Source organism: Bison bison, unplaced genomic scaffold (genome assembly GCF_000754665.1).
Source record: "Bison bison bison isolate TAMUID 2011002044 unplaced genomic scaffold, Bison_UMD1.0 scf7180017864215, whole genome shotgun sequence".
Classification (NCBI taxonomy): domain Eukaryota; kingdom Metazoa; phylum Chordata; class Mammalia; order Artiodactyla; family Bovidae; genus Bison; species Bison bison.
In genome coordinates this window covers 2,764,210-2,786,142 of record NW_011494787.1, presented here as the reverse complement: position 1 = coordinate 2,786,142, position 21,933 = coordinate 2,764,210, and the positions used below count along the sequence as shown (strand labels likewise).

Here is a 21,933-nt window from a genome sequence, read left to right as displayed (position 1 = left end):
TTCTCCTTTGCTTTTTGCGTCTCTTCTTTTCACAGCTATTTGTAAGGCCTCCTCAGATAGCCATTTTGCTTTTTTGCATTTCTTTTCCATGGGGATGGTCTTGATACCTGTCTCCTGTACAATGTCATGAACCTCATTCCATAGTTCATCAGGTACTCTATCTATCAGATCTAGGCCCTCAAATATATTTCTCACTTCCACTGTATAATCATAAGGGATTTGATTTAGGTCATACCTGAATGGTCTAGTGGTTTTCCCTACTTTCTTCAATTTAAGTCTGAATTTGGCAATAAGGGGTTCAGAAGGTGATTAAAGATCAATAAAAGAAATAGAAAAAAAGAATGTGGGACCCGTTATTGCAGCATTGATGAGATCTTCCATTTTGTTCCCAAGTCTCTGGTTAGTGACGTTGTCTTGAGCATCACACCTCATCTAGATGCAACTCATAATATATCCACTCTACTTTAGAGTCTTAGAGCAATTAAGTGATCTTTTAAATAAAATGCTTCTCTTTCTTTTTAAAGGTACTGCACTGGCTGTTGACCCAGATTCCTGTTTTGAAATCCAACTCCTGTCTTTCCTGGGACTCTCCATCTGTGGGGAGATACCTGGGCTCTGAACCTCCAGGTCAGCCACGTGAGGGGCAGACCTGTCTGGATTGGGGCCACTGACCTGACCCCAGAGCTCAGGGACCCAGCCCACCTCTGCCAATGGAAAGCTGCTCATTTCAGGCCTGATTATCCCTATCTTTTGACCCAAGATCCAGCTTTGTGACCTAGAAACTGAATACACTTTCTCCCTATTCTGTTGGCTTAGAACAATAAAGTTTCATGCCTCCCTGATCTAACATATGAGCACTGCCTGCCTACACTGTCCTCTCTAGAGTTACTGGACTCCCATCCACATGCTGTCCATACCATCACACACAAACAAGGCACAGAGGAGAACACGCCTCTCCTGGAAGGTCTCATTTCTAAGGGCCTCTCTTTGGTGTGTCCCTTGAAGAATTCCTGAAGAATCTGGGACACAAAGAAAGAAAGAACAAAAAGACATCAGCCACAGCCTGACTTAAGCTTTCAGGTCTGAGGTCACATCTCCATCTCCTGCAAATTGATGCTGTTCACTGTGGCCCAGCCTGCACAGTGAAAATCCCTAAGAGAGAGTTAACTGCATGAACAAGGCCTCTCAGACCTCTCTTTGGAACCAGTCTAAACCCCTTCATGGGAATCCCTAGTCAGCCCCACCCACAGCACCCAGAACATCCCTGACCTGCCTAAACCAGAATAAACAAGGAAAGAGTACTGGAAATACATAGACATCCACCAAAAGTCATGCTGGAGTTTGGAGTAAATAAAACAGGACTGGAATGGGAGGGATGGGGACTGCTGAACCGCACATGCGCGTGGAGTAGACGGACTGGGGTGAATTTCAGCACTGATTTGCCACAGGCAGAGCTGGAGCTCAGCTCCGCTCTGCAAGGTCATGATGTGATGTGACTTACAGTTACGAATGGAAAGGTGATTGTATGGGAAAGGCCCAGAATAAACCTCTAGCTGGATTTAAATAAGGTGTGGCTGGGTCGGCCAGGATCTCTGAAACTATGCATTTGGTCACAAGCATCTTGTCAAGGATAAGGCTGGTGGAGATACCTGCACAGAGCATCCAGGCTGGAAGAATCAGACAGATGTGACAGATTAAGTCTTTTTCAACCAGAGGCCCACAAAGCATCGTCTTGCCCTCAAGGCTTGACCTAAAGTGTCCCTGGAGTTAAGTCCCCATGGCTATCAGTCCTTCCTTGACTAGTGTATGCTTTATCCCTGACATCTAGCCCCCAGCATCTTCAGGAGCAGTCCCTATCTGGTCCCAGGTGCCTGAGTCCCTGTTATAGTTACTGGACCCCTGCTGCCTACTGACTGGTTCTGGTATCTATCACATCTTCCCCTCTGGACATCTGAGCTTCAGCTGTTTCTAAATTTCCCATCATCTCGGGGCTCCACCTGATCACTATAACATCGCAGTTACTTCCAGGAGACTTTAGACATCCCACCTCCCAACATCCACCATGTGTCTTTCCATCTGTTACCCTCCCCACAGACATTCTGCCAGCTAGACTGCTTTCCTTCAGGAAATTCTTGGTTCAAGGCCTGCCATGTTTGGCTATCATTGACTGGGCTGTAAGAGCTCTATACCAACTCTGAGAAACAACTAGCATAGTCCTCTAGACCAGAGATCCTCAATCTCTGGGATCTAATGCTTGATAATGCTTGATAATCTGAATTGGAACTCATGTAATAATAACAGAAATAAGGTGCACAATAAAGGTAATGCACTTGAATAATCCTGAAACGCTCCCCCTGACTCCAGTCTGCAGAAAAATTGCCTTCCAGGAGACAAGTCCCTGGTGTTAAAAATGTTGGAGACCACTGCTCTAGACCTTACAGAACTTGTCAAGATAGATTTTGGTCCTTCGGGTCCTTCAGGCTCAATCTTCATCTCATAAAGAATCTTCCATGTGTGCACCAGGATTTAGATATTTTAGGAAATGGGATTGGAAGGGGCAAAATTCCAAACTGTCATAGACTGGGTTACTTGTAAACAACAAACATTTATTTCTCACATTTTTAGAGAGTGGGAAGTCCAAGATCAAGGCACCAGCAAATCTGGTGTCTGATAAAAGCCCACTTCCTCATATGCGGACAGCCGTTTTCTCACTGTGTCCTAACATGGTAGAAGGTAAAAGGGAGCTCTCTAGGGCCTCTTTTATAGGAGACTAATCCCACAACATATGAATTTCAACATATGAATTTTAAGGAGACATAAACATTCCTGTCTACAGCACCACCCTACTGATGACCATTGTAATATTTATCCTTAATCCATCACTCAGCGAAATTCACCATATTTGAATCTCAAGCCAGTACCCCTCACCCTGACCCAAACATATTCCATGTTATCAACACCACCAGTCTTCTGTTTAAGATGCAATCACATTAATATTCATAGCAAAGTGTTTTCCTCCATCTGTGACTGAAGAACCCAAGCTTCTCGCTAGGTCTTTTGCAATAATCTTTGAACTGGCTTATGAAACCACTCATCTTCTAAGCAGGGAAATCTTCTATTCTCTTTTCTTTTTTTCCCCCATTTCTTGGTACAGCTGCTGTCACTGACCTCTGTCTACATCTCCAATGCTGCCTCTTAGGTCTGGGCGGAAGGGACTGGGAACCCACAGCCCAAGGTGCTCTCAGCTGAGCAGTCACCACATCTGCCATGCCTCCACTGAGCATGAGCCCCGGGCAGACACTGCTGTCTCAGCCTCAGCGGGTCATGGACTTATCGTGAAATAGGAAAGTGTGTCTCCCCCTGGGGTTTGTTGTCAGTTGTTCGCACTGCTGCAACGTTTGCTCTGGTTTCTTCGAGCAAGTGTAGTGAGAAAAGGCTTCTCTCTTCTTTTGCTTCTGCTCACAGCTCCCACTCACCACCCTGGAGCCTGAAGCTTGAGCCCTCTGGAGACTGGACTGGGGGCAAATCTGAGCACAAGACAGATGTCACAGGGTGTTCGTCACCACTCCTCCCATCTAGGACTTGCTGGGTATGACCATGTCCCAGTTCCCTCTTCCCTGAGCTTTCTATCTCCCTCAGCTTTGTCCTTATCTTCCTGCCAACATGCCGTGGAAGGATCATGTCTAAATCCCAGCTGGGAACTGCTCAAAATCCTCCTGCCAAGAAATCTCTGAGATTCTTGCAAAAATTCCACCCTTGCCCTTAGGCCTTTCTCAGGGAGGAGGCCCAAGATAGAGGTCAATTTCCCTGCCTCTGAGCTTGAAGAATGAGGCTCCAATGATAGGCTCCCTTGAGGGGAGTCTTGCTCCCTTCACTAGCCCTGCTCTTTCCACCCTAGAAGGAGGCTCCCCTACCTGTCCTCATCACGCCTGCCTCTCTGCAGCCTCAGGGATGAGCCAACTGGCCCCGAACCCCAGATCTGTGGGTCTGGGTGGGCAGGTTCACCAGCCGAGGGCAGTGACTGCCCAGAGCTTACTCTCTGGCTCCCTGCCCACTCCATGCTCTCAAATTCCCCAAGGGTCAGAGGGGGGCCCCTTGTCCTGCCGAGAATGTGCTGCTCCTCTTCTTCCTACTCCTGCCTGAGGTAGAAGGACCATCCTCACAGTTAAAACTATCTCTGCAGTTACTCCTATGAAGCAGCTTCATTGGCCTCATCAGGTGGGTGCTATTTACCTGGGCATCAAACTCAATATTCAGGAAACTAAGATCATGGTATCTGGTCGCATCATTTCGTGGCAAACAGATGGAGAAACAACGGAAACAGTGACAGACTTTCTTGGGCTCCAGAATCACTGCAGATGGTGACTGCAGCCATGAAATGAAAAGACACTTGCTCCTTGGGGGAAAAGCTATGACAAACCAAGACAGTCTATTAAAAAGCTCTAACCGAAAACCACTGATTTAGACTAATCATTATGGAAGCCTTGGAACTAAATAAGGAACATATTCCTTAAAATTGAAGGATCTTTTTAATGGCTACTTAAACAGGAAACGACTACTGTTGGCAGGAAAGATGTGAATGGGGAATAGGGATTAGGTAGTTGGTGGATTTGTTTTGTTTTGTTTTTGCTGTAGAGATTGGAAAATTCTGATCAACAATAGATGAGGAGGAGGATTTGCCAAGATGATGGGGTAGGAAGACCCTGTGCTCACCTCCTTCTACTGGCACATCAAAAATTACTTCTATGTACAGAGCAACTGTTGATAAGAATGATCTGAAGACTAGCAGAAAACATCCTTCTGGTGCTGGAGAAACTGGGCAACTACGTGGGAAAAAATGAGATTATAAGATTTTCTCACACCATACATGGAAAAAAAAAAAAAAAAAACCCTCTCAAAATGGGTTAGAGGCTTAAATATAAGACCTGAAAGTATAGAACTCCTAGAAGAAAATATAGGCAGAACACTTTGCCTATAAATCATAGCAATATTTTTGGATGTCTCCTAAGGCAAAAAAAGAAAAAGTAAAAATCAATAAAAGGGGCTTATTTAAACTTAAAAGCTCTTGCACAGCAAAGGGGACCATCAACAAAACAAAAAGAGAACCTACTAAATGGGAGAAAATATTTGTAAATGATGCAGTTGAAAATTGGTTAATATCCACAGTATATAAACAACTCAATGTAGAAAAAAACAATTTAAAAATGGGCAGAAGACCTAAATAGACATTTTTCCAGGGACGATATGCATAGCCCAACTAACACATGAAAAAATGCTCAGAATTGCTAATCATCAAAGAAATGCAAATCCAAGCCACAGTGAGATATCACCACACACATATCAAAATGGCTATCATCGAAAACACCACAAATAACAAATGTTATTGTGGTGAAAAAGGAACACCTTGTACACTGTTGGTATGGATACAAATGACTGCAGCCACTATAAAGAAAAACAATATGAAGTTTTCTTAAAAAAACTAAAATAAAATTACCATATGACCCATCAATTTCACTCCCAGGTATATAGCTGAAAAAAGCAAAATGTTAATTCTAAAAGATACATGCACCCATATGTTCACTACAGCGTTAATTTCAATAATCAAGATATGAAATCAACCTAAGTGTCCACCCATAGATGAATAGAAAAATAAGATGTATATATGCAACGGCAACCCACTCCAGTACTCTTGCCTGGAAAATCCCATGGACGGAAGAGCCTGGTAGGCTGCAGTCCATGGGGTCACTAAGAGTCGGGCACGTGTGAGCAATTTCATTTTCACTTTTCACTTTCATGCATTGATGAAGGAAATGGCAATCCACTCCAGTATTCTTGCCTGGAGAATCCCAGGGACAGAGGAACCTAGTGGGCTGCCATCTATGGGGTCGCACAGAGTCAGACACGACTGAAGCGACTTAGCAGCAGCATGCACAGTGGAATAAGTGGAATGGATACACACACACACAACAGACTATTAGCCATAAAAATATTGAATCTTGCCATTTGCAACAACTTGGATGGACCTAGAGGATATTAATCTACACGAAATAGTTCAGACAGAGAAAGATAACCACCATATATTTCCACTTATATGTGGACTCAAAATACAGAACAAATGAACAAACAGAACAGACTCATAGGTACAGAGAACAAACAGGTAGTTGCCAGAGGGTAAAGGAGTGGAGGGATGAGTAAAATAGTTAAAGGAGATTAAAAGGTACAAACTTCAGTTACAAAATTAAGGTGAGGTATTAGGATTATAGTCATTTATAATGCAGTATCTTTGTATGATGACAGGTGGTAGCTAGACTGATGGTGACCATATTATAATGTATAGAAATATCAAACCACTATCTTGTGCACTTGGAACTAAGTGTTGTAGGCCAATTACACTTCAATTAAACTTATTAGGAGAAGCAAATCAAATAGGACAGGCCCATGCCTACAAGAAGTGAGTCAAATGTAAGCTACAAGGAAGCTGGGGCTGCATTAAATGTTCTCCAGAAGGAGTCCCTGTGTAAGGGCTGGGGAGGGAAGATATTAATTCTGTTTTCATTTTTGTCCCAAGATATTTTCTAATTTCCCTTTGACTTCTCTCTGAACTCAGTGGTTGTTCGAGTGTATGTTGTTCAATTCCCATGTACTTATGAATACTTTCCTCTTGTTATTGATTTCTAGTTTTATTCCATTGTGGTTGGGAAAGATACTTGGAATGATTTCAATCTTCTTAAATTTGTTAAGACTTGTTTTCTGGGTTAGCATGATCTGCCCTACAGAATGTTCCATGAGTGCTTATGGAGAATGTGTTTTTGCTACTGTTGGGTGAAATATTCTCTATATGTTGCCAGGCTTGTTCAGTTTATAGTTTTCAAGTCTGCTGTGTCCTTATTGATTTTCTGTGAAAAATCTATTATTAAAAGTGGGGTGTTGCAGTCCCCCATGATTATTATATTGCTGTCTACTTCCTTTAGATCTGTTCATGTTTGCTTTTTATGTTTAAGTGCTCTGACATTGAGTGTACATAGATTTATAATTGTTTTATCTTCCTGATAATTTAAAGTCAAGCTAATTTGAAATTAGAACTAAGAGTCCTTTCCTTCTGATGATGACACAAGGAAGATGGAGACCTTGGGACTCATAGTCACGTTGGTTTTACCACCATGGAGAAAGCTAATGCAAGATACTGACTATGGCATGTGGAGAGGAAGAGTGTTGAGAGTGGAAAAAGATAGTCTGGTCACCTTCAAGCACCTAGTTCTGGCCAACCAAGACCAAAACATACCTATCTTCATTTGGTAGACGAGACAATAAATTCCCACCTCGCCACTCCCACCTGTTATTTTGATTTGGGTGCCATCATTTGCAAACATTAGGAGCCCAGCTAATATATTCTACTTTTGTTTGACACTTTATTATACACTCTTTACTGCTGTTCTCAAACGGTTTCATATAAATGACTCATTGCCTAACAAGAAAATAACTTTCTTTACTATGGTAGTTTTGCCAGCATATCTATCCTGGTGCTAATGGTTATTAAGGAGTATATGTTAGAAATAGGAGCAATTGACGATAGAAATTCTTGTTAAAGTAGTTCCTCTTTGTTCTGAACTTGCATTCACTGACCAGTCCATATGAGAATTAATTATATGAGCTGGAAATTTGCCCACCTTTTGCAATTTATTTGAAATGTTAGAAATTGTTTCCTCCTACATTGACTTGATATTGCCAGTCAAGTCCTCACTCCTGTAAAACTTTCAGGAATATGCATCTCTCTCTAGGTGATGGGTGTTTCTCCCCCTCTCTCTCCACATTCTGGGATGAAATATGTCATGATAGTGTTTATTACAGTTGAGTCACTAATCTGATGAACTAAAAGTTATATAAATGCCCCTCAAAGCTGGGGACTTTGTCAGAAGGTATACTTGATAACATAAATTTTATTTATAAAGTTTGCATCATCTGATCAGTCAAGTTGTCTTTAAAGGGTATAAATAAACTATCCCTCTCATTAGGTGGAAGTTCCTGTCACCTGAGCCCCTGCCCTACCTAAGCTACCTCAGTGTGTTGGATGGAGAGATGGGCAGCTGGTCTAAATGACAGATGCAAAAATGGAGACTTGCACATAAGTGACCAGCCTGTATGTAACTCACCTATATTATCTGGGAATTTTCACACTATGCACTTTATTTGAAATCCTGGCAATTTCTGTCATATATTGATGTAAACATCATTTGGCTTCCCTTTGTGGTTTACAAAAACAAACACGCAGATATCTATAAATATACTAGTCGTGTTTTACTAGTGAATCTCCAAATTAGTTGGGGCATTGAGAAAGAATTTAATTTGGGTGTTGAGTGGAAACCAAGAGTGTATTTCTTTAAAAAGATGAAACCAGTGAGCTGAATGCCTTACACGTGAACATCTGCACAGACGGAAATTCCCAAGATGCCCAGGAGCCCAGCCTTTGCGCAGACTCCAGCACCAGTATTATCTGAAAAGGGGGAAATTGTTGAAAGAAAGAGAATGAAGACGTTAGCAAATTAGGTTTAATTTAGCAAACCAATGCCCTTTTGTAAATGTTTTGACAAGGGGTTGTATATATAATTTCATGTTGCTCAAGATTTCAGCTATACTTGTAAAGAATAATTATATATTAGCTTAAATAAGACTAACAACTCCTGGAAGTACTCTCTGACTCAGTTGATGCCATGGCATTCTGCATTGATGGCATGCCAGTGTGCCTTTACTTGTAAGTACTAATGACCTTATTAAAAGAAAAATACCTTAACACCTGGGCAATAGAAAGGTAATAAACACCATTTCTTTTCTTCTTTATCTACCTCCCACTACTCTGAGGAATTTTTCTTGCTGCCTTCACTGTCTGTGATCCAGCCTCTCTTTCACTCTGGCCACTCTTAATAATTGGCCATATTTAGCAGTTTTGTGCAAAAATACCAGGAATGACTGCAGTGACATATGTTACCTGGATAAATCAGAGTTTTTATTCCCCGTCTGTCAGTCCACTTTGCCTGCTCTTTTTTGGACCAATCTTATCCTAAATTCTGATTGCTCTTTAACCTTTTTGAGAAACAATTGACAAATATATTTGTATATATTTAAAATGTACAATATATTGGGGCTCCCCTGGTGGCGCAGTGGTAAACAATCCACCTTCAACACAGGAATCTCAGGTTCGATCCCTGGGTCAGGAAGATACCCCTGAGAAGGAAATGGCTACCCACTCCAGTATTCTTGCCTGGAAAATCCCATGGACTCAGGAGCCTGACAGGCTACGGTACACTGGATTACAAAGAGCCGGACATGATTTAGTGACTAAGCCACCACCAAAGTGTACAATATGATAATTTGATATACAGATACATTATAGAAGGTCAAAATAGCACATCCATCACTACCTGTAGTTAACCCTTTTGTGTTTGTGTGGTAGAAATTCTTAATCTTTACTGTCAGCAACTTTCAAGTGTACAATACCATATTATTAACCAGAGTTACCATGCTGAACTTTGTGTTCAGTTGCTCAGTCATGTCTGACCCCTGGTGACCCTATGGGCCTGCCAGGCTCCTCTGACCGTGGGATTTTCCCAGGCAAGAATACTGGAGTGGGTTGCCATTTCCTACTCTAAAGGAATCTTCCCAACCTGGGGATCGAACACACATGTCCTGTGTCTCCTGCATTCCAGGTGGATTCTTTACCACTGAACCACCAAGGAAGCCCTATACTATACTTTAGAAAATCCAATAGTTTTTCCTTGGTCCCAAAGGAATCTCTTTTTATTCCATCCCCTATCTTAATGAATTAACTTCTCCACCAGATCATGTGTTCCTTGGGGGCAGAGTTTTATTCATTTCTGTGTCTCCCCCAACATTTAGAAGCATTTCCACACAAGAAAGATATTTAATTCCCCCAATAAACCAAATCGAGTCATGTTTCATATTTATTTGTATCTCACACAGCACTTAACAGAGTGCCTGACATATTGCAGCAGTCAGAAAATATTTGTTGAAGGAATGATTTATTGGTACTTACGTGTCTTATCAGCCACTTCCCCCTGATATAAGGGGACATGTTCGCAAAGCTGCCTGATGGGTGATCCAAACAGGAACCAATCCACATGTGTGATCAGAGACTTCAGTGGGTTGTACTTGACCCAGATGTATTTGTCAGAGAACATGCTGTTCAAAGCCTAGATCAGTACGACAGAGTGGAATAAGATGAAATAAATCAATACAATCTGGTGTACCTTATTCTAAATTGTGACTTTTTCTCTTTCAGATTATTGAACAGAAGGTGGTCAGGGATCTCAAGACATCATTTCTTCTGACCGCTTGGTCTGTAGAGAAGCCTCATTATTATTATCAATGTTATTTTGCAGCTAATGACAATGAAACCTAGAGAGAGTGAATCCTGTGCCCAATGAGAAGACACAAAAGGAAAATTAAACCTCGGGTTCCTAGCCTCACACAATGTTTGCTTATTCTCACTATATTGTATTTACTTGCACCATTGTGTTATTGGATATTATAACTTCACTCATTTTTCCTCCCAATCATTACTTCCTGAAGCCTTGTTTTAAGAAAAGAGCAGTTAGTCCTTTCTACAAAGACACTGGCATTTATGATAGGTTTTTAAATTTTTAATTGTTATTTTTACTTTCTAAGGAAGTAAGTAGTTTGCCTGAGGACACATATCTAGGGCTGAGCAGAGGCAGCCTTTGTATTATAAGTTCTTATACCTGGGGGCTGCATAGTGGAACTCAAGCTAAGAGATATATTCCTGCTCTAAAATCAATGTATATGAAAATGCTTTAAAGTGGAGAGTACCGTATCCTTATCCCTTCCCCTCTTCATTTCTCCATGGACCCTATATTCTCTGGCTCAAGAACAGGGAATACTTAAGGCTACCCCATAATTACCTTCCTCTCAAAGATGTACCGTTTGAGCTGGTCCAGAGCAGGGATGGCTTTGTGGTCCATCTTCAGGATGTAGCAGGCTCTTCTGGAGAGCACCCTGAGCGCAATGTAGCCCTAAAGCAGCAAGAGCACAGTCACTGCCCCTCCCAGTTCCCTGGGTTCTGAACTTAGTGAGTACAGCCCTTCAGGAAAGCTTCAAACATGCACAGTAAGATTTTCAAGCTGCAATCCATTTACCGCATCATTTCACTTTTTCACTTGTCATTTCTATCTCTAAATTTCTGTAAACTCTTGATGTGTCTCTCACTTTTCACGTTTTGGTTTTGCAGTTTGGGGTTTGAAAGGTTAAGGAGAAATTGTTCTTTGTCTTTCTCTATTGATTTTGTTCTTCCACGTCCTCAATTTGGAGTAAATACTGTGCTTTCAAATATGTTAATTACCAGCCACAAGTTTCCATTTGCATTTAAAGTCAAATTAAATAAAATTTAAAGTGTACTTCCTCCATCACATATTTCAAGTGCTCTGTAACCACAAGTGATTAGTAGCTTCCCTATTGGAAAATGCAGATACAGACCATTTCTACCATTGCAGAAAGTTCCACTGGACAGTACTGCTTTAGAAGATCTCCTCAACATATCCACACCACCCTCATGCTCCACACATACATGTTTCATTGACTCTCCTCTCCCCTCTTCACCATCTTCTCTTCATCTTTTCTCCACCTCAAACCCAAGCTGGCTGCATAAGGATGGAATGAAGGAAGTTGGGATTGGAAGAACAATGGAAGGTGAAGAACTTGGAGCCAAAAGGAACCTTCTGGAATATTCATCTGGAGTGGAATTTTCTCTGCATAGTTCCAAATAATTATTCAGCATATAAGATTGTATATAATGCAAATCTTTCTAGTCCCTAATTTTTAGTTCTCACTAATTTCCAGTTCCTAAAATCCAAAAATCCAGAAGCCAAGCCTGATGATAATGGAGAGGCTTATACCAACTTCTCACCATGCTACTTTTTAAAGATACTTTTGGGATTTCCCTGATATCTGCTTAAAAATAATTTCAGCACAACTCCTTGAAAACTAAGACTTGATACTTTCAAATGTGTCATGAAACTCCCAATAACAGTGGGACAGAGGCAGGGAGGAGGTTTCTACAAGAAAAGCAAGTTCAAATGCCCAGTGCCATAGACTGTGGACTACTTATATCCACAGCGCATAACTCTCTCCATAGATAAAAGCAGGTTTGTCACCCAGGTGGAACAAATGGAAAACAAAAACATAAATGAATGAATCAAGGATGGAATAAGTTTTCTGAACAGGTTTCTGAGATTTATTGTTAATTCCAGCAATTGAAACTTGGAAATAGCATAATGTTTTTAAGTTAACATGCTTTAATTCTTCCAAAAGTATAATTTATTTCATATCCTATGTACATAGTTAACTATGTAGCTGTTCAGGATTTCTGCTATTTTGTGACTGCTTGTTTCATGATTGCTCTCTTTCTGCAAAATTTTTTGTATTAGAAGAAGCCCTACTTCACTCACACATTTGAGAAATATTTTTGAGAGCCTGTGTGCCAGGCCTTGCCCTGGGTTTTAGTCAGTCTTCTAGGCACTTTCTGAGCCTGTAATGAGCCAGCATCATCAGGCTTCCTACCTGAAAAAATCAAGCAAATTTGTATATTTCCTGTCTCATCAATTTTTAAATTAGAAATGGGAAAAGAAGAAGTAAGGAAATTCTGAAAGAATTACAAGGATAGATCCTGGAATTCAAATGCATGATAAATGGTTGTCCCTCCACCCTGTAGGAGTCCATTCTTGAAGAATATAAAATATTGCTGCTTACATGTTTATAGTCAAAAATGGTGGTAGAGGAGCATGATCCTGCATGGATGTTAATGATGGCAGCATTTTTTTCATTGTCAACTGTCATCGTCTCCTGAATTTGGCCACCTTTGTCAGTTGGGCTAATGATGTTATAAACCTAGATTGACAAAGACATAATGGTGTTTTCACAAACCATGTGCATTTGAAAGGCAACCCTCCCAGCAAAGTAAAGCCTTCTATTGCTTTGAACAAGAGATTGAACATTGAGATGTTCCCACTGGCATCCCAGACCAAAAGCCCATGCTAAAATAAGAATGCAAAGGTCTTCCTCTTAGTTCATTGAATTATACATGGGCAAAGCAATGACATCACATGAGAAATGAAATTGACCACATTTTAAAGCGATGGGTTATATTTTTAAGGTATTGTGATTGGAAGAAATAGTCAGCCTTATTGTTTCTGTTATTGGTTATTTCTGGGATTTCATCCCACGCGTAGGGCATGTAGACTCCCCACTGTCCTTCAGATTATTTTGTGTCTTCTTTTTGCTCTCCCAATATCTCTAGGATATAATATCTATAGTGAACTAACTCACCTCATTTCCCAAAGATTGTGTCCCAAAGATGGCCAGTGCCATCAGAAATACCACCTGAAAAACAGATCAGTCACATCCATTCATAATAGGGTTGTCATTTGGAGTGGGGTGACACAGGACAAGCACAAATATCTCAGAAAACGTACTTAAAGACACTGGGGGGAGGTCATGGATGGTCAGCAGTCCATTTCCAAAATGTGCCAACACTCATTCATTTGACAGGCATTTGGTGAGTTTTTTCTAATTTTCAGATTAGTTCTCCTTTTGTTACCAAATTCCTGACCCTTCCCAACAACACAACCTTCTAGAAAGAATATGCCAGAAAAATACTTGGGGGAAATACAAGATGCTTTTTGGTGTTAAAAGTAATAATAATAATAATAATAAATTTTAAAAAAATACTTGGGAGAAATGAGCAGTAAGAAAGGGGTCATTTTACTAAGAGGAGGACCCTGGAGGTATTCACATTGGCTTTAGTAGTCAGGAATCAAGTTGTGGTTTTTGGTTTAAAAAATTATTTAATTCCTTGAGATAAAGAGAGTAAGACAGATTTAAAATAGATTCATGGGTGATAGGGGTACCTATGTATTCCTAAGGGAAACCATGAAAATCAGATTGTGGAGGCACAAATAACTTCTGAGGCTGACATCAAAGAAAACATCCACATTCCCATTAGTGATGCCATCAGACAAGTGTTAGGCCAGCAGAATGTGAGACTGACCCGGGGCATTGCTGACATCTTGCTGCAGTTGTACAAGGGTCTCATTCGATATGCTGATGCTGGTTTTGTGTTCCCTGTTCTGAACATCACAGGGCACTGCACTGTTATTGAGACTGCTGATGGAGAGACTCTTCAGAGGGGCAGATGTTTTTAGTACCTGTCAGTGAGGTTTCAGAGAAGGCAATGGCAACCCACTCCAGTACTCTTGCCTGGGAAATCCCATGGATGGAGGAGCCTGGTAGGCTACAGTCCATGGGGTTGCGAAGAGTCGGGCATGACTGAGCGACTTCACTTTTATTTTTCACTTTCATGCACTGGGGAAGGAGATGGCAACCCTCTCCAGTATTCTTGCCTGGAGAATTCCGGGGACGGGAGCCTGGTGGGCTGCCATCTATAGGGTCGCACAGAGTCAGACACGACTGATGTGACTTAGCAGCAGCAGCAGCAGTGAGGTTTTCCTACTTCCCTTTGCATCTCATCAGTAATATTTCTGTCCTGGTGACTGGGTAGAATGTCTAACATGGACCTAAGTGCAGATGTCCAACCTGTCTACTCGCATACGGAAAACCTGGGCTCCAAGGCCAGCTCTAGTAACCTCTGACACTCCTACGTGTTCTGTTTAATGGGTCAAATACAGAAGCTTGAGTTAGATGGGTGGAGGGCTGAGCACCTTAGTGGAATGATTAAAGAGTCAGGAAATGTCCCCTGCCCCCAAATAGCCACCCACCCAACAATGTGATTAATACACCACCGTCCTAGGTGTGCATTTGGGGGTTAGATCTCTCTTGGAAAATCAAGAGATCCTGGGAGAAGGAACTCATTAAATTGTCAGTGTTTGACACTTATGGGGAGGTACTTATATTACTCTCTCCTTCAACAACTCAGTGAGAATAAGGGGTAGAGGCTCCATGCTGCAATAGATCATAGTTCACTGTCTATGGAGCGCTGCCGTGTGAAGCTATGGGAGACTGGGACCAGGGCCGGGATCAGTTGGAGTGGTCACGGCAGGGCTGCTCTGCCATGATTGCTTCTGTATGTGGGGCCTAAGATGGATAGATTTTAAGACTAAACCCCACATTTCCTGGCCTAGGGAAATCATATTCCTCTGTGCCTCAATCTCTTCACCTGTAGAATGGGGCAATACTACTCAGTTCAGTGGCTTCCCCAGTAGCTCAGCAGTAAAGAATCCGCCTGCAATGCAGGAAATGCAGGAGACACAGGTTTAATACCTGGGTCAGGAAGACCCCCTAGAGTAAGAAACCCTCTCCAGTATTCTTGCAGGGAGAATCTCAAGGACGGAGGAGCCTGACAGGCTGTGGTCCATAGGGTCGTGCAAGGTTCAGACACAACGGAAGCAAATGAGCATAGCACACATTCACTTGTCGCAGGGAACAGACGAAGTGATTCATGTGAATGTTCAGCATAAGGCCTAGTCTGCACTTGGGAAATGGCAGATTTTTTTTATTATTGATATCATTATTACTTTTGACCATACCTCATGGCATGCAGGATCTTAGTTCCCCAACCAAGGACTGAACTTGTGCCCCTTGTAGCAGAAGCACGGAGCCTTAACTGCTTCACCACCAGGAAGGTCCCTGATATTACTATTTTCAAATGACTATTTCCCTTTTAGATGGTAAGTATAGTTATCCTAAAATGCCTATATTCCCTCCAAATTTCACAATAAGGAATTATTATTATTATAGTATTACAAATTAAAATTCCCTAGCTATTTCCCATTTTTTCTTTGTATTTTCTTAGTAAACATCTCAAGAAACAGACAAAGGACAAATAAATATGGACTAATTAATATTTGACATCATTCCTGCCAAAGACAGCATTAATTCAGTCAAGAAACTTAGAAGCATGCAGTATTTGTCTAAGACCCCTGAAAACCAACACATATTGGATGTGAACATTCTCTGCAAGCAGTTACCATAAGAGTATAAAGAAGCATAAACAAATACTCACAAGGATTTTCATCTTGCCTGAAAAGAAGCTGCTGGAGCAAGTGAGGCTGCCCAGTGCAACTTCGACCTTTATATCAGATTTCAGGTGCAGAAATCTCTGTCCAGAAGGATCACTTTGAAAAAGGCCATGTTCCTATCAATGCCACACCCCAGCAAACTCCTTTATCAGGATTAAGACCCAACCACATAACATAATATCAGAGAAGTTGATTACTCAATAGTGAAAATTCGCCACTTGGTCACTCTGTAAATATCACCACTTATCTATTCTGTGTTGCATTTGTGATGTCAATGTCCACCCTTTAAAAGCATTGCAAGATCCTTGTTTTACACAAACATCTCATGGTCATCTATACTAATACTATATTCCTAAATCTCACCTGATGGTAAAGTCCACCCTTAAGACATTAGTTGGGCCCCCACTCAGCGTCTTTTCATCCCTGCCTGTTGAATTTTTCCATCCAAGAGTTGGATATGAGACTAGAGCTGAGGGTATTGTCTGGGGACATGTTGTAAGAAAAAGCCATCTTATGACTTTTTTTCTCCTCTCCTTCAGATTTGGTGCCAATTTCCAGAAATCCATGAAGAACAAGTCTCAGAGATCCCTCTGCCCAATTACCAGCATTAACCAATTTTTATGTTTAAACATTACCTAAAACTCCATCACAACTATGACATATAGTTCTTGCTATCTTGATATACACTGAGAAATTCTCAGACTGAAAAATTAGAGAGAATAAAGATTAAAGCAAGTAATTTTTATAATTCTGCCATTAGAAATGGCTAGCTAGTATTAGGGTGGGATCTTGAACTCAAATGTGGGAAAATACAAAAGCAAATAGCACCTGTAAATGGCAGAATTGTTCAATACGGAAAATTACTACAGTGAGCAAAGAAAAAACATAAATGATGTCCTTGTTCTAGAACTGGAATGACTTCTTAGCCAGTAACTATTTAAAGCTTGAGCTTTTAAAAAGCAGACATTTGGGCAATTTGGGAGTTACCTAGCTCATTGGAATTCCCCTACCTTGGCTGTTCAGCTGCATTGGATGTAAAACGGGCTTTTCATTTAATCTAAGATAGCAACAGCAAGAAGGGTTACAGTACATCTGCAATTTTCTCCCATATCTGGCTCCAAAAATCCCCCCTAAAATCACACAATAGATATTAGAATTAGAGGTATTACACTCTACCCTTTAATGTGTCCCCTGTCCCCTCAAGAGTTCTGAGTCTGTTTGTCTAATAATGACAATAGTTAAATTAATCGGGACTTCCCTGGTGGCTCAGGATGGTTAAGAATCTGTCTGCAATGCAGGAGACACCTATTCAATCCCTGGGTTGGGAAGATCCCTTGGAGTAGGAAATGGCAACCCATTCCAGTATTCTTGCCTGGGAAATCACATGGACAGAGGAGCCTTGTGGGCTATAGTCCATGGGGTCACAAAGAGTCAGATATGACTATCATTTTCACTTTAGTATTAATGGAGCACCTAATATGTTCTATCACTTCCTAAGAACTTTGCATATATTAATTCATTTGGTCCCCACAACAATCCTATAGGTTACTTTCTAACCATGTTTCATTTCACAAATAAGAAAACTAGGGTGCAGAGAACTCAACTTTTCAGGACGCAAGTGGGGGTCAGAGCACAATCTGACATCACGTTGTGTCACCAGAGTCCACACTGGTAACAAGCGCTGTCTGTCCTCTCTGATTGGGTGCTAAGTGTAACTTCTTGCCTTTCTGAGATGGAGGCATTAGCAAGGAGCCTTGTGATTCCAGAAAGTTTCTTGACAAAAAGATAGATTTGGAAATAGGCCTAACCCACAACCCAAGGGTAAAACTTTTAAATAGGGCGAATGAGACACTGTACTTACAAAAGCTATTATAAATAAAATTTAAGACTCAACTGCCTAGCAGAAGGGGCTCCTGTTGGCCTTACCTACACCTTGGACTCTTCTTCAGTGGGTCCGAAAAGGGGCACAGCCACGTAGACTCTTAAACTTCCCTGGGTGATTCTAATTGAAAGAGCTGTTTCAAATCCTGTCCAAACCCCTCCTGAGGAAAATAGGATTCAAATAGGTTAAGAAACTTGGCCAAGGTCATATATAGATACAGTTAGTGGAAAAGATAAGACTTTTTCTTGCTATTTTATTGTTCAAACTAAACAGTAAATCCACTCCCTTACTGATTTTGTTAGCTTTCCTTATGTAAGTTTGAGCCTATTTTAACTATTACCTTTTTGATGACACCACATCCCCTATTTTTGCAATTTTTCTTTCACTCTCTCACACACACACATGAACATAATTCTGTAACTTTTTTAATTCGCCAGGCATTTATGTTTGGATATACTATAATACATGAGACTCAATACATCTAAAACAAAAGTTCCTACATTTTTTCCTTCAAAGCAGCCTTTTTTCTGGACATTGTTATTTCTGCTGACAATTTCCCTCAGGTGTTCAGGCTCACCTTGAGGTTATCCTTGCTTTTTCTGCCATTTTCCTCTGTAATGCCTTGCCCATTTGTGTCTTTCTTTTCAATCTATAAGCTAAAACTCCATTTTCTCACTCTCACCACCACACACTGCCCCTGTCGCAATGACTTTAAGTAACCAGAATTGCTACAGTAGCTGCTATAACAAGAAACACTTAAATCTCAGTGATTTGACAACATAAACTTTTATTTCTCATTCACATAAGGCCAATACAGATGACTTCATGGACAATGGCTCTCCTCCAACCGATGACTTATGGCTTCCAGCTTCTTTCTTATGCAGCTTCCCCATCTTGAAATGTAGTTTCATGGTTATCCTGGCATCAACAAACCAGCAGTTGGGAGTTTAGATAAACAGCATGATGAAAACACATCTTTTAGCTTCTTCAGAATGAAGATGACCACATCCATTCATTATCCATTAGTAAGGACCAGCCACAGTTCATATCTAGATGTGAGGGAAATGAAGCTTAGCTCTGTGTCAAAAAGAGGAAGCCAGTCTTTGGGCATTGTCTTCTTGCTTCCAGACTTTCCATTGTTCCATCCTCAAAACCAATTAATTCAAGACTTAAAGGCACCACATTGCTTAAGTCGCTCTTGTGTTCAAAGACTTTCTAAAATTCTCCAGAAACTGTAGGCTTTTGTAGAAATTGAAGACTATTAGCTTGGCATTTAACTCACTATTATAGTCTCATTGCAAACTAAATTTCTCAAGTGGTATGAGTGAGAAATATTTGAAATGAAGAAGAGAGGATGTGGTTATAGAGATAGAGAGATGTTCATGTAGTCAATAGCCACAAAAGACACTCAACTTTACTTTCCTGTCCTTTCCCTCCATGTCTTAGGCTCCCCACTTTTCACCATGCTATTTTCTTTTCATATTACCTTTATCTACTTTGTCTCTCTTTCTTCTTTCTTTCCTTCTTTTATTTCTCTTCTTCCTTCTGTTCTTAATGACAGTCTTTCTTATGAAAGTCACCAAATAAATATTCTGAAATGGATAGAAGAATAAATCAGACCCAATGAGTATCTGTTCTTAGAGCTTGCTATCATAAACATAAATAACTATTAAAATATAGTAGGTGTTATGCACACTGTTATATATAAAATAGATAACCAACAATGACCTATTGTATAGCACAGGGAACTATACTCAGTATTTTGTAGTAACCTACATGCAAAAAGACTCTGAAAAAGAATATATATATGTATGAATATATGAAACACTTTGTTGTACATTTGAAACTAACACAATATTGTAAGTCAACTATACTTTAATTAAAAAATAATAATCAAGAAATATATAGTAGATGTTAAGTATCAGAAAAGAAACACAAGTAATTTGCAGCGACATGTACAGACCTAGAGATTGCCCTATTGAGTGATGTAAGTCAAACAGAGAAAGGCAAGGATCATATGGTATTGCTTAAACATAGAATCTTAAAAAAGAGTACAAATGAACCTATTTACAAAACAGAAATTGAGTCACAGATGTAGATTTAGCCTCAACTTATGAAACATTTTACAAATCCACAGGTTATAAAATGAACACATGGAACATGTCTTTAGGGCCAAAGACATGATTAGAGGGAACAAAACAATAGGAGGTGCTTAGAGTTATAGCTTCTGACACGTCTTACCCAAATTTGAATTGTCTAGGTGTTCCAGCTACTCACTGTGTGTTCTTTGCCAAGTTGTTTAATCTCTCTATGCCTCGATATCTTCATCTGTAAAGAAAGGGTAATAAAAGCATCTCCTCACAGGGGTACCATGAAGATTAAACGAGGGCACACATATAAAGCACACAGTAGAGTAGCAGACACAGTAGGTTCTTAATAAATGTTAGCTAATATTATGGTCACTGTTTATTATTCAGCATACACATTCAGTCTTGTTAGTTATTAAGAAATTGCCAATCAATAATTTAATAAGAAACCATTTACTTCTTTTAGTGAGTATAAGGTGAAAAAAGTTCCATCTTCTGGTTGAAGCCTTTGTAACTACCCCAGCTTAAAGAACTCATGCTCCTCTGAATGCTTTGTCTATATTGCTCGTTTGAAAAAGCTACAAGGCACAAAAGAAAAGTACAGGCTCCTGGATTTCATGAAAACATCGTTCCATTTTTTAGCTGCCATGTGACCTTTGACAAGTTGCAGAGCCTCTCGGTAAGAAGATGGCCCTCATAGAGGAAGTGGGCTCTCACAGATTATGAATCTGTTGGACTTATGAGCCTCTAGAACTATGAGAAATAAATATGTATTGTTTATAAGCCACCAAGTCTGAATGCCTAAGACAATCAGAGAAGGAATAAAGAAGGTAAAATTAAATCTTTTTCCTTATTCTTAATTGATCTGATAGATGTAATGCACACTATGGATTTTGGGTGGTAATGATCTGTCAGTAGAGGTTCATCAATTGTAACAAATGTGCCTTTCCTTTCAGTGTTGCTGAGGGAGGCTATGCATGTGTGGGGGCAAGGAAGATACAGGAATTCCACTCAATTTTAATGCCAACTTAAAACTTATCTTTTAAAAAAACTGTTTAAAAAAATGAAGAAGTTAAAAAAAGGAAAGAAAAAAAACAAATGCAACAAATACAAAATGGTTTCAAACATATTAGATATTAATCCACCTGTTTCAATAATTACTTTAAATATGAATGATCTAAATACACCAAGTAAAAAAGAGGTTGTCAAAGTGGATCAGAAAAACAAGACCCAACTATATGTTATGTTCAAGAAACTCACTTTAAATATAAAGATACAGATTATATATTAAAATACAGTTTAAAGTAAAGGAGTAAAGAAATACATACCATCTAACACTAATTTTTACAAGCTAGAGTATCTATATTAATTTTAGATAAAGCAGGCCTCAAAAAAATTATTCAAGATAAAGTGGGCAATAACAGCATGATAAAGGAGTCAATTCTTCAATTTATTTTAGGGTGAGCCATGAAATTCTACACAATAAATAGTATCTACATTTCTAAAATATACATATTTATTTACATACCCCCTTAAATATGTGCCTATATGAAGAGAGTAAATCAAATTTAAAGGTGTGTTAATTATTTTTAAAAATGAGTGATTGCCTTTTTAGAGAAACACCCACGGAAACTAACACCAATTAAAATATTATTTTTCTGGGAGGAGCGCAAGGAACTTATAGCTGTGGCAAAGAGAAAAGAGCCTTCACACACACAGGGAAGTATGAGGCTGACATACCTGAGCTCAGAGCCCAGGGAGAAAGGGAATTTTCACATGGGTATCAGTGAGGATTAAATCCCTAGAATATCTCGAGCTTCAGTTCAGTTCAGTTCAGTCACTCAGTCGTGTCCGACTCTTTGCGACCCCATAGATGGCAGCCCACCAGGCTCCCTCGTCCTGG

The 21,933-nt window shown here is 40.1% G+C and overlaps 2 protein-coding genes across 2 annotated transcripts in view; one reads left to right on the top strand and one right to left on the bottom strand.

Annotated features, from left to right (window-relative positions):
• The window catches only part of LOC104992436 (gastrokine-3-like), an 8,026-nt gene extending 7,407 nt beyond the window's left edge, over positions 1-619 (top strand). The window contains exon 6 of the mRNA XM_010845317.1: positions 525-619. Within this exon, the coding sequence (XP_010843619.1) occupies positions 525-619 (95 nt within the window). The remainder of the gene's footprint in view (positions 1-524) is intronic.
• Positions 620-7,409: 6,790 nt separating this feature from the next.
• GKN2 (gastrokine 2) lies at positions 7,410-16,071 on the bottom strand. The gene is made up of 6 exons (XM_010845316.1): positions 16,046-16,071; positions 13,354-13,407; positions 12,778-12,915; positions 10,935-11,045; positions 10,049-10,205; positions 7,410-8,491 (listed from the first exon to the last, which is right to left on the bottom strand). The coding sequence occupies exons 1-6, from the start codon at positions 16,055-16,057 to the stop codon at positions 8,409-8,411; spliced, it is 555 nt and encodes a 184-aa protein (XP_010843618.1). The 5' UTR covers positions 16,058-16,071; the 3' UTR covers positions 7,410-8,408.
• Positions 16,072-21,933: the final 5,862 nt, after the last annotated feature.